The sequence below is a fragment of the Siniperca chuatsi genome, linkage group LG9 (genome assembly GCF_020085105.1).
Source record: "Siniperca chuatsi isolate FFG_IHB_CAS linkage group LG9, ASM2008510v1, whole genome shotgun sequence".
NCBI lineage: Eukaryota > Metazoa > Chordata > Actinopteri > Centrarchiformes > Sinipercidae > Siniperca > Siniperca chuatsi.
Window position 1 is genome coordinate 7,511,671 of NC_058050.1, and position 14,453 is coordinate 7,526,123.

A 14,453-nucleotide genomic window follows, 5' to 3' on the forward strand; every position below is an offset into this window, starting at 1 on the left:
TGTAGAACATCTAAACATGTGTAAATGAACAACCTTAAATGTTACAGTGTGAGCAATCAATGCTGAGTCAGTGACTAAAAAGTAATAATGAAACATCGGTTGAAAAGAGTGATAATGTATTCAGTATTGAAACAAGTTCTCAGAATATATATTCTAAATATGTATTGTCACTTATCAAACATGGACAAGATTGTTTCTCATTTCAGTGTGACTCAGTAAGCAGTGCCATATATTGTCTCTTTTTTGTTTACCTTATGTAACAAAAGTAAGAAGTTTATGATGATCATGTAAACCTTTTCTGCTGCAGCAGCAGCACAGAGCCAGAATACTGTATTTATACACATCTACTGACTAACAGTCTAATACTCTGCTGCTGTATGTGATTGTTTTCATCACACAAACAGGATGAATGTATTTTCAAGTAAAAGTAGATTAATTGTGCTACCTGTTGAAGCTAACTATGGAAGTTCTTTATTTCAAAATCACTGTAATGATACTTTTCCTAGTTTACATGTACAGGTTAGGTTTTTTTTTTAGTCTAAATGAATTTAGTAATTCAAAGTCTCAACTGATTTTAAGACCCAAGAAGTCTAGATACAGCCAAACTTACCTTCCTCCTCCCACAGCGGTGGGACCAATCCCACATTTACACTTTGCTCACCCTTAAACCTATTACATGTGTCTGTGAGAAGGACAGAGATATCATAGTGCCTCAACATAAAATGACATAGAGACATTAAAGTATTGTTGAATCCTGGCCTTTAGTGATATTTATGGTTACTGTATAATGGCACTTGAAAGTAACGGTGATATACTAGCTGGACTGACAACAGATAAGATTTAAATGAAAATTGATACTCATCTATTTGGATCCAAAACTGAGAGTTGATATTCCAGACTATAAACAGAGAGAGAAAAGAAGTTTTCTCATTTAATAAAGCTATCAAGTGAGCAAAACCATCTATAGTGGGATTTTGGAACAACATGTACTGCTTTAATCCTTTTCTAGCGCCATTTTTCTAATTTTCTTAATAAATGCAGTGGCATTTGTTTACATGCATTGTCATCAATTAATCTTGTTATCCCTCCTTCCTTACCTTATACCAGCACAGATAGTATTAGTTATCTACTGATGACATGATGTGTGGTGACTGGAGTTTGCCGTTGTGTCAGAGCTCAGCCAACAGTGAGTGCCATTCATTGGATGGGCTTACGTATGGCGACCATAATGAGTGACTCTACTGAGGGGCAGCAAGCAGGTGCTGACTGACGCTGAGTTTGTGTGTTTGTGTGACTTACTACGGCTCTGTGCGAGTGAGGAGACTGTGAGTGATGACATCGCCTGATGATGCTGATGTCACTAGTATTTTTTTTTTTTTTTCACAGATCAGAAGGCTGTCAGGCTGTCTGGGTGTGAGTGAACACCCTCTAGTGGAGCTGCTGACAAGCTGTCCTGCAGAGCTTCTGTCTGTTTCTAACCATCAGCATTTCAAGGTAAAACCACAGTCACAGCTACAAGTCACAGCACAGTTTTTTTTATAAAGAAGATATAACAAGAAAGCATACAGCCCACATAGCTCCCCTAAATGTGGACCAAACCATTCAAACTTGCTTTGACACAAAACATATGCAGTAAACAGTTTTCAAAATGTGATTGAGAATCAAGTCAGTTTTGATTTTAATACGTCTCAGCAGCCAGCAAAATTGCATATCTTCAGCCCACTTAGAAAATGGGCATGGAAATACAAAAATACTAGATACACATTAAAATTTTATTTTGAACTCAAGTTCAAAATACGAGTATGTTAAATATACTTAAAGATACTGCAATACATTCAAAACCATTCACATATTTTAAAATGGGAATGGGTACAAATTGCTAACTTAAGCTTGAATAGTAACTATCATATCTAATTCCTATCTCCTATGATGTTTAAGGAATTTCAGTTTCTTCACCATCTATAACAAGGGGCCATCTTTGATGTTATTTTGTTCATTTGGCATTGCAACATGCAACATTTCTGTCACTTAATCCAGTTATTTAGTATATAATGTGGTGTATAATGTGCTGTTCTGTTTTGTAGTGGAATACTGGGTGAAAAACACCTAATATCTGTCATATCATAGCTAATTTCATTCATTTCTTATTCTATTAATAATAATAAAGTAAGACCAAAGGATTTAAACCATCATAAACCAAGACTGGCGTATAATCATGCTTCTATCATGCTTCTCCTTTTTTTTCTACCTGTTATTGCTGGGAGAAAACTAGTGCGTCATGGTGTTTTTGTAGATGAATGGGTCTTTGACTCATTGCTGTGTTATCAGCTTTGTTTCATCTGGGGCATGAAATGAGCTATTAAACTGAGATTAATACTGATACAGGGATGTCTGTGATGAGTTATGAACATATGAAATTAGAATTGCTTGTTGGCAATTGCAGAAATGTTAAATTTTGAAAACATGCAAACAGACTCCAATTTTGGTGATCAGTGATTCAGTAAAAATACTTTTCTAAAAATATTTTCCTCTGTGGGCTAAGCAACCTTTGTACAACCTTCAGGATTTTTAAACCATTTTTAACTCAAAAAATGTATTGTCATAAAAGTTCAAAATTGCTTTGTTTTTCTTTGTGGTTTTTGATGGAGGTTTGGGTACCATGCTATACTCAAAACCCAAACACTAAACTGTTAAATCTCAGAATCTAAGAAACATTTTGAGTATTTGTGTGACTCTTACAGGTAGATGCAGTGTCTGAGTCACACAGCAGCACCAGTGCTGTAAACATTTCATTTTTCTCTTGATGATGCATGTGCTGTAACTGACAGGATGTTATGTGTTCCAGAGGTCTATGGTCCAGCGTTGAGCAGAGACCATGTGGTGTTTGGAGCTGCTTTTACCACTGTTGTTGATCATCAATGGTAACACATTCCTGTACCTCTTCCTTGTTTGATGGTAGACATAGTAGACATATTCTTCGTTTGTAGTTTACACTCATCACGATGCATGAAGTGATCTTACACCTTTGGAGAGGATTTCTGTAACAATATTTCACTGAACGTCTGTTTCTGATCTTCTCTCAGATGCCAGTTGCCAGTGGAATGTCTGGGTACCTCGGGACATCTCGGCCATGACAAACTCCTGTGTGGTCATCTCGTGCACCTTCATGTATCCGTCTGGTATCAGGCCGTACCGTGGCATTCACGGTATCTGGTATTTCGGCCAGCCGTACCCTCAACTCTTCCCTCCTGTTGTCTTCAAAACACGCACAGACGTAGTGCATGAGAGCTACAAGGGTCGCACCAAGTTGCTGGGTGACCTGCACCAGAGGAACTGCACTTTGCTCATCAACAACATCGGCACAGAGCACTCAGGGAGATACTACTTTCGTGCTGACCTCGGTGGAGCCAACATGTATACGTTCCCAGATTTTGCTGAGCTCAAAGTTCTGGGTAAGTCTCTGATCAGAGTGGAATATGCATTAAACTGTAACCAATAAACCAGAAATATGAAATTAGATTATAGCTAATAGTAAAATAACAATTTAACATAATAATTATTAGACTTTTGCCTTTAACACAAAGGCTGAAAATATTCATTAGACCAAGTAGGCTGAGCAACAATCACCACGTTTTTAGTCATCTATCAGTTATAACATCATATATAATTAATGACCAAATCTGTCAATTTCTGTATTGAAATTCAACCTTCTTTTTAGAGGAATAAAACTGAAGAAAGTCATAAATGTTGTGTAAACAAGAAAGGACATTTAAATTCATATTATGTACTGTATGGTAAGCTTGCTATTTATTTTAAAGGAGACATTTTGAAGACTTTTTAATTCATTTAATCTGTCTTTTAATTTGGGGTAACCTTACCTTTAGAGCTTTTATGTTTTCATTCTTTGTCAGTTCCCTCCTTTTTTCTATTTATTTTATGTTATAGTTTTTAATTTAAGTTATATTTTATTGATTGATACACTATGTTTGCTCTAGTGTTCTGTTTAACTTTGATAACTTAACTTAACTTTGAAGATAAAATGCTGCTTTATAAATAAAGTTCATCTTATTATTATTCATTAAAGAAATCCAATAATGTCTTTGTATTTCTGTCCACCAGATCAACCCAACATTGATGTCCCAGAGGAGATTGTCAGCGATGAGAATCTGGAGCTGACATGCTACGCTCCAGACAATTGCCCTGACATGACTCCAGAGATCCAGTGGATGTACACCGACTACCTGCCCGACCCTGAGTTCAGCTCTGACTACCTGGAGGAGAGCAACACAGCTGTACTCTCCAGCACCCTCACCTTCACACCCAGACCAATGCACAATGGGCAGCTCCTGGGCTGCAGGGTCTACTACCCCAACACCACACTGGTTTATGAGAGGCTCATCTCTCTAGACATCAAATGTAAGTTAAAAAGCACCTCACACTATAAGGCCAGTAAGTAATAATGATGCTTTTCCACCTCTATCTATAGTCTCAAAGGGACTGTTGTGTCTGATATGTCATACTAGTGTCCCAACAGCAATTATGAATTCCTATTAAGCAAATTTCTTTCTTGAGTGGCGTCCAGGCAATGACTCAGAGGTAGCCCAAACTCGAATGTATCCTCTTTAGTGTTTGTGTCATGCACAAAAATGCAAGAAAAGGCTTTAGTGTTCCCAAAAGTTTTAACAACCATGGAGCTAACACTAAAGCTAGCTTTCAGTTGACAGCGACTCTATGTAGGTCAGGCAGAGCAGAGTCAGCTTTTCAGAATAATATTCCTCCCATGTGGCTCTACACTAGCATGCCACTAGCATAGCTAAAAATCTAAGTAGTTAGTGTACAAGCAGAATTTACATGTTTCCTTTTTAAAAATTAGACCATTTAGTAATCTGCTAAATTCTATGTGTAAATCTATGTTAAATTTGAGCTCTAATTTGAGGGTCCAAATTGGGTGAACCATGTCTTCATCTTACTTTCCGTCCTAGATGCTCCACGCTCTGTGTGGGTGAATGTGTCCTCAGAGGTGATGGAGGGCAGCTCTGTGATGCTGCACTGCGAGGTGGACAGTAACCCTCCTCCCAGGATCTCCTGGATGTTCGGAGACCAGGAGCTTCTGTGGGACACAGCATCCAATGTCTCCCTCTCCCTGGACGATGTGACACCTGCGCAGGAGGGAATCTACACCTGTGTCGGGGACAATGGCTACGGCCTTATGAACACTTCACTGTACCTGGCTGTCAAGTGTAAGTCTCTGAGACAGTAGCTGTGTCCCAATTCCATCATACATATTATACACATTGTATATAATTAGCATGTAGTAGGGAATTAGGACACAGTAAGTTACATTGGGTTTGCATTTGGGAGTTTAGATTATGATTTAAAATTAATTTGGATAGTACAATTAGCTTGAATTCTCCCAACAGAAATAATAATGGAATGGTCCACTGAAAATGTTTTGAGAATCAAATACTCACCCCTGGTAAGCCTGCAATGTTGCTCTTAAAAGTTTGTAGCTTGCATCTGGGCGAAGGACTGCAGCTGTTTTGGCCTGGATTCACAGCAGCTACAATGGATTTCAACAGGGAACAAATAAAAAAAACTCAAAACATTCATAGACACTTCTCAAATAACCCCTCTTGCTTCTGTTGATATGTATGCGCAGTATTTTTAAAACTATCCTTGCTTCACCAGTAAATCAATATGTACTGCAGAGTGTCACGAGCCAGCCACGAGGAGGCAATGGCGGAACAATAAAGAAGAGTATTGGGCAATATTGTGGAAAAAACAGAGCCGTGTCCCAAATCCATACAACATAATAGTATCATAAATCAATGTACTTCTTTGTTTGCACAAACACCGAGTGACACAAGACACAATCAGACTGTGACCTTAGAATGCCACTGCCTATTAAACTTCACAACAAGAAATAAAACAAGGCTCTAAAGATTTAATACTTTACTTTTTGTTTTCTGAGATCTCCTGGATGCTATGTAACCACAACCCACATTTTTTTACTTTTTGCAGCTCTGAGTTTATTTTTGCATTTCATTATGAGACAATAATCACATTTAATAGCACATTGGAAAAATCAAGTGGATTTAGTATGCATACTGATATCTTCGAGTATACATTTATTTTTTCATGTGTGAATGCACCATGTACACAAACCTACTGATCTACCTAACCTACTGTATGTAGTATGGAACTGGGACACAGCTCAGAAGTGATTTGACCTTCCTCTTGAACAGTTAAAAATGTGAGTAGGTTGGAGGAGTTGTGTGTTTTGAGAGCCAGAAATCTCTACCCAAAGTAATCATTGAACATTTTCATTTATTAAAACTCACATATATTTTATACTGAGACAGAAAACCGCACTCTGTTTGTAAGCTGCTCAACATTAAAGCATCTCTAATAAATATTTTTATGATAACAATGTGAAAACCATGTGAAAGGGCTTGCTCATAGTAATGAACCTACAAAGAATTATCAGCACCAAACAGCAGACAGACACAGTTAGAAACTAGCTGCTAGCTGGTGAACATAGTGGAGCATTTAGCAGCTAAAGAGCCAGATATTTCCCTCAGGAGTTGGAAGAGACCAAAAAAAAAAAAAAAAGAGCTAAAAGAGAGTGAATATTGGACTTAAGGAAAAAAACCTGAATTTCTCTATATTGTTGCAGACCCTCCCCGTGAGCCCGTGGTAAATGACTCTATGACGGTACAGGAGGGAAACTCGCTAGCCCTGCACTGTAGTACCCAGGGCAGCCCAGCCCCAACCCTCACCTGGCTGAAGGACGGGGAGCTGGTGGGCACCATCACTGCCGAAGAGCTGTCAGTGCTGGAGATCTTAGAGATTACACCGCAGGGAGACGGACAGTACCGCTGCCTGGCCGAGAACGAGCATGGAAGAGCCAGCAGCTCCCTCAACATCACTGTTGAGTGTGAGTGCTTCATTGTCCTGCATTTCACACAACAGTAGTGTAAATAAAATAGGACATAGAAAAATAATGACCTGAAACTTGCATTTCTAAAGTTGCAGAATTTCAAAAATATCCAATTTGCATTGAGTAAATAAGCATTTTTTTAACCAGTTCTTGAAAAACAAAATATAAAGTTTAACTGTGAGAAAAAAACCTATGTTTCATATTCATATGTATTCATATTCAATGCTATCATTGTAGCTCTTTACTCTGCTGCCTCCTTAAATAGATGCCCCAGTCCTTCTGGAGGAGTCAAAGTGCACGGTGGTGAGGGAGGGTGTCCAGTGTGTCTGCATGGCCACAGGAAACCCTGAACCCATTATCGAGTTCTACCTGCCCGACCTGAACGTCACCATCAATGAAACAGACGGCCGGTACAACTTCTACACTCACACAGACGGACACACCTCCACGGGTATGATCAAGCTGCGGGAGAAAGGCGAGCGGGTCGACAACGGCCCTGCCGTCAACGTCCACTGCAGCATCTCCAACATGTATGGAAGAGAGAGCGTACACCTGGAGCTACAGCAGGAGAGTGAGTAGAGACTAACTGTATATCAAAACTGATTCTTTGCTTTTGATTCTTGTAGTGATGTTTGACTAAATCATATGAGAATATTGCCTTTAAAATTTAAAGGCATTATCTGGTGATATTCTACATTTTTCTAATTGTCAACAAATCCCATGAAATGACCAAAACCAACAATGAATCCATCCTACTAACAATTGTTGTCTGTATGGCCAAAGACCTCCAAAACTATTAAAAGCACACCAGTGAGCCACACCGTTGCACTAGGTGACATGTTCCTTCATTACCATGATCCCATATACTGTACGCTGTCCTGCTGCTGTGTTGATCAGCAGCAGAAATAGTCCCCAAGAAATGCACTATTTCCTCCTCTTTGAGTTTGCTAAAAACTACAGTGCCCATCTTTTAAATTCTCTCATCTTCATAGTACATGATGGACATTATGAACAGTTTTCCTATTCATCCTGCTCTTCTCCCTCCTATGTACACTCCTTATTGGTCAAGCAAACAGCGTATTTCCCTAAATTGATGCAATAATGCAGTTTGTTAAAGTGAATAATCCCTTAAGTTTTGGTAGGCTAAATAATGGAAGTTTAAGATGGTTTCTTCCTCTTCCCTATGCTCTGCTTTTTCTTTTTTGGTGTCTTCTTGGCTAAGTGCACAGTTTTTCTATGTGTACTGCAATATGTTAAGTTGTATGCCCTCATTTTTAATTTTGATCATCTTTGTTTCCAGAAAAGTACATGATGGCAGTTATAGTTGGCACCATTGGAGGAGTGGCGGTCATAGCCTTCATTATTGCAGCAGTGAGATACGTTGGCCACAACAACAAGAAGTGAGTATAAATGACAAACTAATGGAGACAGCGATGTGAGGCAGAAGTAGTCATCACTAAGCATTTTCTGAAATCCAAGGAAACACTTAAGCCTAGTCATCCATTCTAAAACACATTGATGCATATTGTACATGAGTGAATGTGGAATTGATGTGGACGTGAGAATCATTTCTCCAGAGCAATTTCAGTTTATTTGCCACGACAAGTCCCTGTTGAAATCGTTGGAGATCCACATTGGCTGCCTTGTGGAGTGGGTTAGTAAGCTGGACTAACCTTATATTTTGCAGGCACAATTCCCTGCTCTGACACTGCTTCTATATCCTTGACCTGCTATGCTAAATACAACCCAGGTAGCCCTCTTAACCAAGGTGCTTTATTTTAGCCTCAAGCCATATTTGGAACCCCAAATTTGCAAGCTTTCTCTGGCAAATCACCCCTGAAGTGGGTGTGAGCTCAGCGACTAAACCCATAATTTAACCACGTCACTCGCAGCCATAGTTGCCCTCCAGCATAACCTTACAGAGCTTGTTGTTTTAAAATGGATGCCCAGGCTTGGCGTGTCGCCCTGCGTTAGTGGCAGTCGAGACCGAGTCTGATTATGTGACTCCGTCCCCCAGAGAGAATGGCAACCCTAGGCAGGACGTGGTCCTGGAGAACCCAGCTTTGTACTACAGCGCAGTCAAGAAGGACAAACAAAATCTGAGGAAGAAAGTGGTGAGACGTGCTGATGTCAATGATTATGATTATGATGGAGGATGGGTTGGATGACCATTCTCAGATTGTTTGGGGTTATAGTTTTGTGTAATGCAACAAGTAGTAAATTATGAGACCCCATTTTGACCTCTGAAAATGAGGTAATAGAAGGAATCTCTCCCACTAGCAGTCCAGTAGCTCCAACCATGACCTTTCCAAACACTGTTTTCTCTTGCTTTCATCGCTTCTCTGCATTTTTCTGTCTGTTTTTCTCTCCCCTAACTCTTGCACAGCTTAAGACAGAGCTGTTGGGCTCAAAGTTTAACTCCATTCTAGAGGAGACTACGGTAAGGTTCCTAAACAAATCCCCATTAAAAACACAAGCCTCAGTGACAGATGTCACCTCGCATATCAGCTTCTGTGTTCTGTACACTGCTGTTTGTTTCCGAAACTGCCTTCTGCATGGCTGCGTCATTAATAACACAAACTGCCAAACTAACAGGAAACATCTCAATCTCCTTGTCAGTTGTCGACCAGTAACCACTAACATCTTTTCTTTATGGTGTCTGTCGCGCTCATCTGTCATCTGAGGTGTCACTGGCACCTTGCCAGTGATTTGTGCCGCTGATCGGTCCTTCTGTCTGCAGGGAGAAGACGGGGATTATCAACCTGTGGGCTCTATGGCAGGATTGGAGAAGCAAGAGCTGAATTACGCTGCTCTGGAGTTTATCGGGGCCAGGTCCAGAGAGGGGGCTTCAGGGAGGGGGGATGACGGCAGCAACTACACGGAAATCAAAGCCAAATGAATCGCGATCCTTCCCTGATTCCTCAGCTACGCGAGACGCAGTGGCAGCCCCAACACATTTTCTACCCCATAAACTGTGTAATAACCCCCCTTCCTCTACTGGATTTCACCCTGCATATGATGACTCCTTGTTTCTCATTTCTTCAGATTTGTCACATATAATGTACCACTCGATGCCAGTACCCCCCCCCCATGCTGCCCCTCTTCCATGGGACCCCCTTTCACACGCCATCATTTTTGGAAAACTGGTAGTTTTTTGGGTCGGAGCATGACCCACTGGACAATGTAAAAGAAATGATTTAAAGTTCTAGCCTCAGTTGTAATACATGGGCTTTAAAACATGCAGTGTTAACCAGTGACCATGTTTTTGTTGCTTTCTCTATGTTCTTCATTGTGATTGGTGATGCTATTCTCAAAAGACAGACATCTGAGTGCTCTGCAAATGTCTCACTATTTGCTCTACATCTGTCTCTAGTAACTGTCACTGTGTCTGCTGCCAGTTGAAGTATCAGGGCAAGGAGTAACTGCGCTTTTTGTTCTCTTTTATTCATGTGTCTATCAGCTGAGAGCAAACCTCTCCTCTCTTTCCTTTGGTTAATTACATCCCAAGAAGATAACCGACTGAGGAAAGAGATGGAAACGCATCTCAGCATCTTGTTTCCACATAATTGTATTTAATGTGTGCTGTGACTCGGTAGCCTCTCATAATAAACAAATTGTCACCATCACTTTTGATAATAACTGAAGAGGTTTTGTAAATTCAAGTGGTACACTATCCAGTTCTGAAAAATGTTGCAGGTTCTTTCCAGCATTTTCCAGTTAACTTATAGAATGTGTTGAGATTTTTTGGGAATTTCCTGCACTGTGGCCATCGCAAAATGTCTGTCTCATCTTCTACTTCTTCTCCCTAAACCATGAGTTCTAGCTCTCGGATTGATCTGGAAAATACAGACCTAAAGCACAATATATCTGCGCGTGAGCGGCCAAAGTGTTATCTCTTTCAGACAATGTGTGTGTGTTTGCCTGTGTATTCAAATCCTGCTGAAAGATCATAGGACACTGATCACTGGGGTCTTTGGGTAGTTCGAGCATCACTTCACTTGAGAAGTTGATGCTTTATTCTCACAAGGTTGCATCAGATGTTTGAATGACAAAAAGTGATGCTGACTAGCCAGTTGGTTGTGCTGTTCAAAGACATTTGATGAACCTGTGATGTAATATCAAAGCACACTAATAGTCTAACTTGATAATAATGGTGTCAATAATATATATTAATAAGATGTATATTGATAGGGAAAAGGATGCCAGTATGTACAGTAAATAACCTGCATGTTTTATCAGCAGGCACACATTTAAGTATTGGATTTATATAGATAAAAGCCAGTGTGGAAAGTAAAAAGTCTTGTCACACATCATTGAAATACATTTGACTGAACACTGTCTTAATATGAGCAAAGTAAATAGTACCAACCTCTAGCTAGTGTGCACTATAGTCAAAGTCAAATCAGAGGCTATGTTTACATGCAGCGAGTAACCTTGTGATTGACTCTGATTGCAGTTGATTTAAAGTATAATACCTGCTGTGTTCATCTATCTTTTCTATTAACCATTGAAAGGGAACTCCAGCAATACAGTATTGCACTTCCATTAAATTAGATGACTCACAAGAGATATAATAATAATAATAATAACAATTATTATTATTATTAGAATAATAATAAAATAAAAAAAGGAATCAGCAGAGGACTCGATGTCCTGACTTTTAGTCTATAGTATGGGTCAAGTTCCTAATAACTTGCAACCCACAATGCAATTAATAGCATCTTTTTATTAGACCCTTCCTGCCTGGTAAAAGCCCATGCCTTTTAAACTCCATGCACCTAGTTTGTAACTCTGCTTTATGTTATGAAATTGCACTCTCCAAACTTAAGCTGAGATAACCCTGATGGCATCACCAGGGCTTATTTTCTCAGACTTTACAAAACTTCTCCAGAGCCATGCTATAGGAGGACATTACAGAACTGTTTTAACAGGCTGAGTTGTACTGCCCATGACAAATATCTGAACTTTATATCAGTAAGTCAGGGTTCCCCTTTAATGTTTACGAAGAGTCTCAACCCACCAATGAAGCCACTACTGTGCTTCTTCCACTTGACTCCACTACTTCCACTTTGCATCTCGTCTTGCAGGTCATACGCCTCTGTTTCTCTCAAAAGTTCTTAAAAATAACTCATAAACACACTGCAACCTTAACTGACTAACATGGTCTTTCATTTTAAATAAGACAACAGGTAATGATTGATTATTATTTTTAATGGGTCTATTTTCACTTTCATTCAATTACATATGCAGTGAAAATGCAAATTGATATTTACTGTGTATTGTATGTTGGTCGGTTTTAACAATGTAAGTCATGATAAACAATTTTGTCATCTAAATGAATCATGCAAAACAATTACCTAATCAGTTTTCTCTGCAAGAAGTGATTTCTAAAATACTGAAAGTAACAACTACAGTGTGTTGAACATCAAATATGCAACTTGTTCACTGATTTTCTCCTTCTAATCATTGTTACACTGTTCTGATGTATGGACGTTGATAGAAGACTCAAGTGGAAAGTAAAATCTAGCTAGAGATGTGCAATGATCTCTTCTTGAAGATTGAAATTACTTTTGATACACATGCTATGAATAAGACTTCATAAATGTATGTTATGAAACAACGCCGTACTTTGGCAGTCTCATTTAAATTGATGGATTAAGTTCATCAAGGCAGCGGCGTGTCTCTGTGAGCTGTTTCTAAATGGTTTTACAATCAGAAGTACAAAATACAGCAAAGGCCTCTGCTAACTGCTAACTCCAAATATATGGGTAGACTCTTCATAGGCTGCAATGTCAATATGAAAACTATGAAATTACACTATGAGGAGTACTTCAGTTTAAGCTGAACCCAAATAAATCTCTCTGCCAAAATCCCAGTTTGAATAAACCGTATTGATGAAGCCTCAGGTTGCCTCTGACACAGGGCTATGGAACATGATAAGGATCAAGTGTATAGGATCATTTTTCTGATATTACAAGATGCTCACCAGTGTTGGTGCTAATCTATTACAAAATCATGCGTTGTTATAATTTTGTGATGGCATCATTGTCACTATTTTAGTAGGCACATTACAGTTACTGTTGTAACAGACGAGTTGCTGCATGTTTTCCATTCTTAAACTTCTTTTAACTTTAATGTTTGAAGTATCAAAATTAAACATGTAGAGTGCAGACAAATGAGCCAACTGTGTTAAATTTGACTGAATAGTCAGAATTAAATTTTGTAGATTTAAAAAAAAAACCTAAGCAGGTCTACAAAATGTGAAGGTACATCATACGAAAAGCGGTACCGGGGGGTTTGAACGTTATTTACACACTCCAAGCCAAAACAGGTTAAAAATGCAGTTCTCTGTGCATGTAAACAAAGGTAGTGTCAATCGGATATTCTCACTCAAATTAGCTATTTATTAAGACATTGTTCTGTCGACTTAATGATGGATATCCTGGCTAGCATTCTTAAATTGCCTGTATGCACAAAGTCAATAACCAGTTCCTGTCTTTGAATGCCTCATGGTTTTTTTTTTTATTTTTTACTTGCTTTTTTTGAAAAAGCAGAAGTATCAAATATGTCTGACCTAATCTTTTGTCACAGTGTGTTGTAAAGCAAATTTGTATGTCCTATACTTTGTGGTAATCATAATTGTCATTATGGAGATTTGTTTTCTACATATATGATTGACACAATAATTCAGATCAGGGTTTTTGCAATCTCTCTGCAAATTAGCACTGTTACCTAATGACAGTAGGATTTCTGCAATGATGTAGTTTGCTTGCTCTTTTATTTCAAACAAGTCTTTCATGCCTCAAGCAAATTCATCTGTCCTCAGTTCCACGCAAACATAAATAAAATAAAAACAACACATAATAGAAACTGTTGATTATTGATAGAAGACAAACTGTGAACTTTTATTTCTCATGCTGTCTCCTTTCTTTGTTTTGAAAAGCAACATCACCATAATGAAACTGTGTGACATGCTCTTTTTACTTCTTGGTTTCACTTCTTTGAACAAAACAGAAAAAAATGTACGTCGTCCTCAAGTGCAGTTCAAACTAAAACATCAACCATCACAAACAAGGCTTTGCAAAGTTAAACTGGATTTATTGATGTTACAATGTTTATGGGTAACAATATATTTTATGAAGTGAATTAATTAATTGTTGTTTTTAGGTAAATACAGGTAAAGACATCAATAAAATACATAGAGTGTAGGACTGGTTCTGTTCATAATTTATATGGACAGAATTTCTAGGCGCAGTCAGGGGCCGGAGGGTGTCCGGTTTGGGAACCACAGGATCTCATCTCTGCTGTTTGCAGATGATGTCGTTCTGATGGCTTCTTCAAACCAGGACCTGCAGCATGCACTGGGACGGTTTGCAGCCGAGTGTGAAGCAGCTGGGATGAGAATCAGCTCTTCCAAATCTGAGGCCATGGTTCTTGACCGGAAAAAGGTGGTTTGCTCTCTTCGCGTGGGTGGGGAGTCCTTGCCCCAAGTGGAGGAGTTTAAGTATCTCGG

General features: G+C 39.0%; 1 protein-coding gene across 4 annotated transcripts; it reads left to right on the forward strand.

Annotated features, from left to right (window-relative positions):
* The first annotated feature begins 1,381 nt into the window (after positions 1 to 1,381).
* Positions 1,382 to 13,810, forward strand: mag (myelin associated glycoprotein). Of its 4 annotated transcripts, XM_044208325.1 has the most exons (11): positions 1,382 to 1,494; positions 2,846 to 2,921; positions 3,084 to 3,452; positions 4,120 to 4,416; positions 4,983 to 5,240; positions 6,677 to 6,937; positions 7,206 to 7,511; positions 8,241 to 8,340; positions 8,958 to 9,054; positions 9,327 to 9,380; positions 9,681 to 13,810. In XM_044208325.1, the coding sequence occupies exons 2-11, from the start codon at positions 2,876 to 2,878 to the stop codon at positions 9,837 to 9,839; spliced, it is 1,947 nt and encodes a 648-aa protein (XP_044064260.1). In that variant the 5' UTR covers positions 1,382 to 1,494; positions 2,846 to 2,875; the 3' UTR covers positions 9,840 to 13,810. The 4 variants fall into 4 exon arrangements, with proteins under 4 accessions (XP_044064260.1, XP_044064261.1, XP_044064263.1 ...); XM_044208326.1 differs by lacking the exon at positions 9,327 to 9,380; XM_044208328.1 differs by lacking the exon at positions 8,958 to 9,054 and having other exon boundaries at positions 9,681 to 9,822.
* Positions 13,811 to 14,453: the final 643 nt, after the last annotated feature.

Coding starts and splice junctions, on each gene's coding strand:
- mag (XM_044208325.1), top strand. CDS start 2,876: ATGTGGTGTTTGGAGCTGCTTTTACCACTGTTGTTGATCATCAATG. Junction 3,453..4,119: donor TGCTGAGCTCAAAGTTCTGG/GTAAGTCTCTGA, acceptor TCTGTCCACCAG/ATCAACCCAACATTGATGTC. Junction 4,417..4,982: donor CATCTCTCTAGACATCAAAT/GTAAGTTAAAAA, acceptor TTTCCGTCCTAG/ATGCTCCACGCTCTGTGTGG.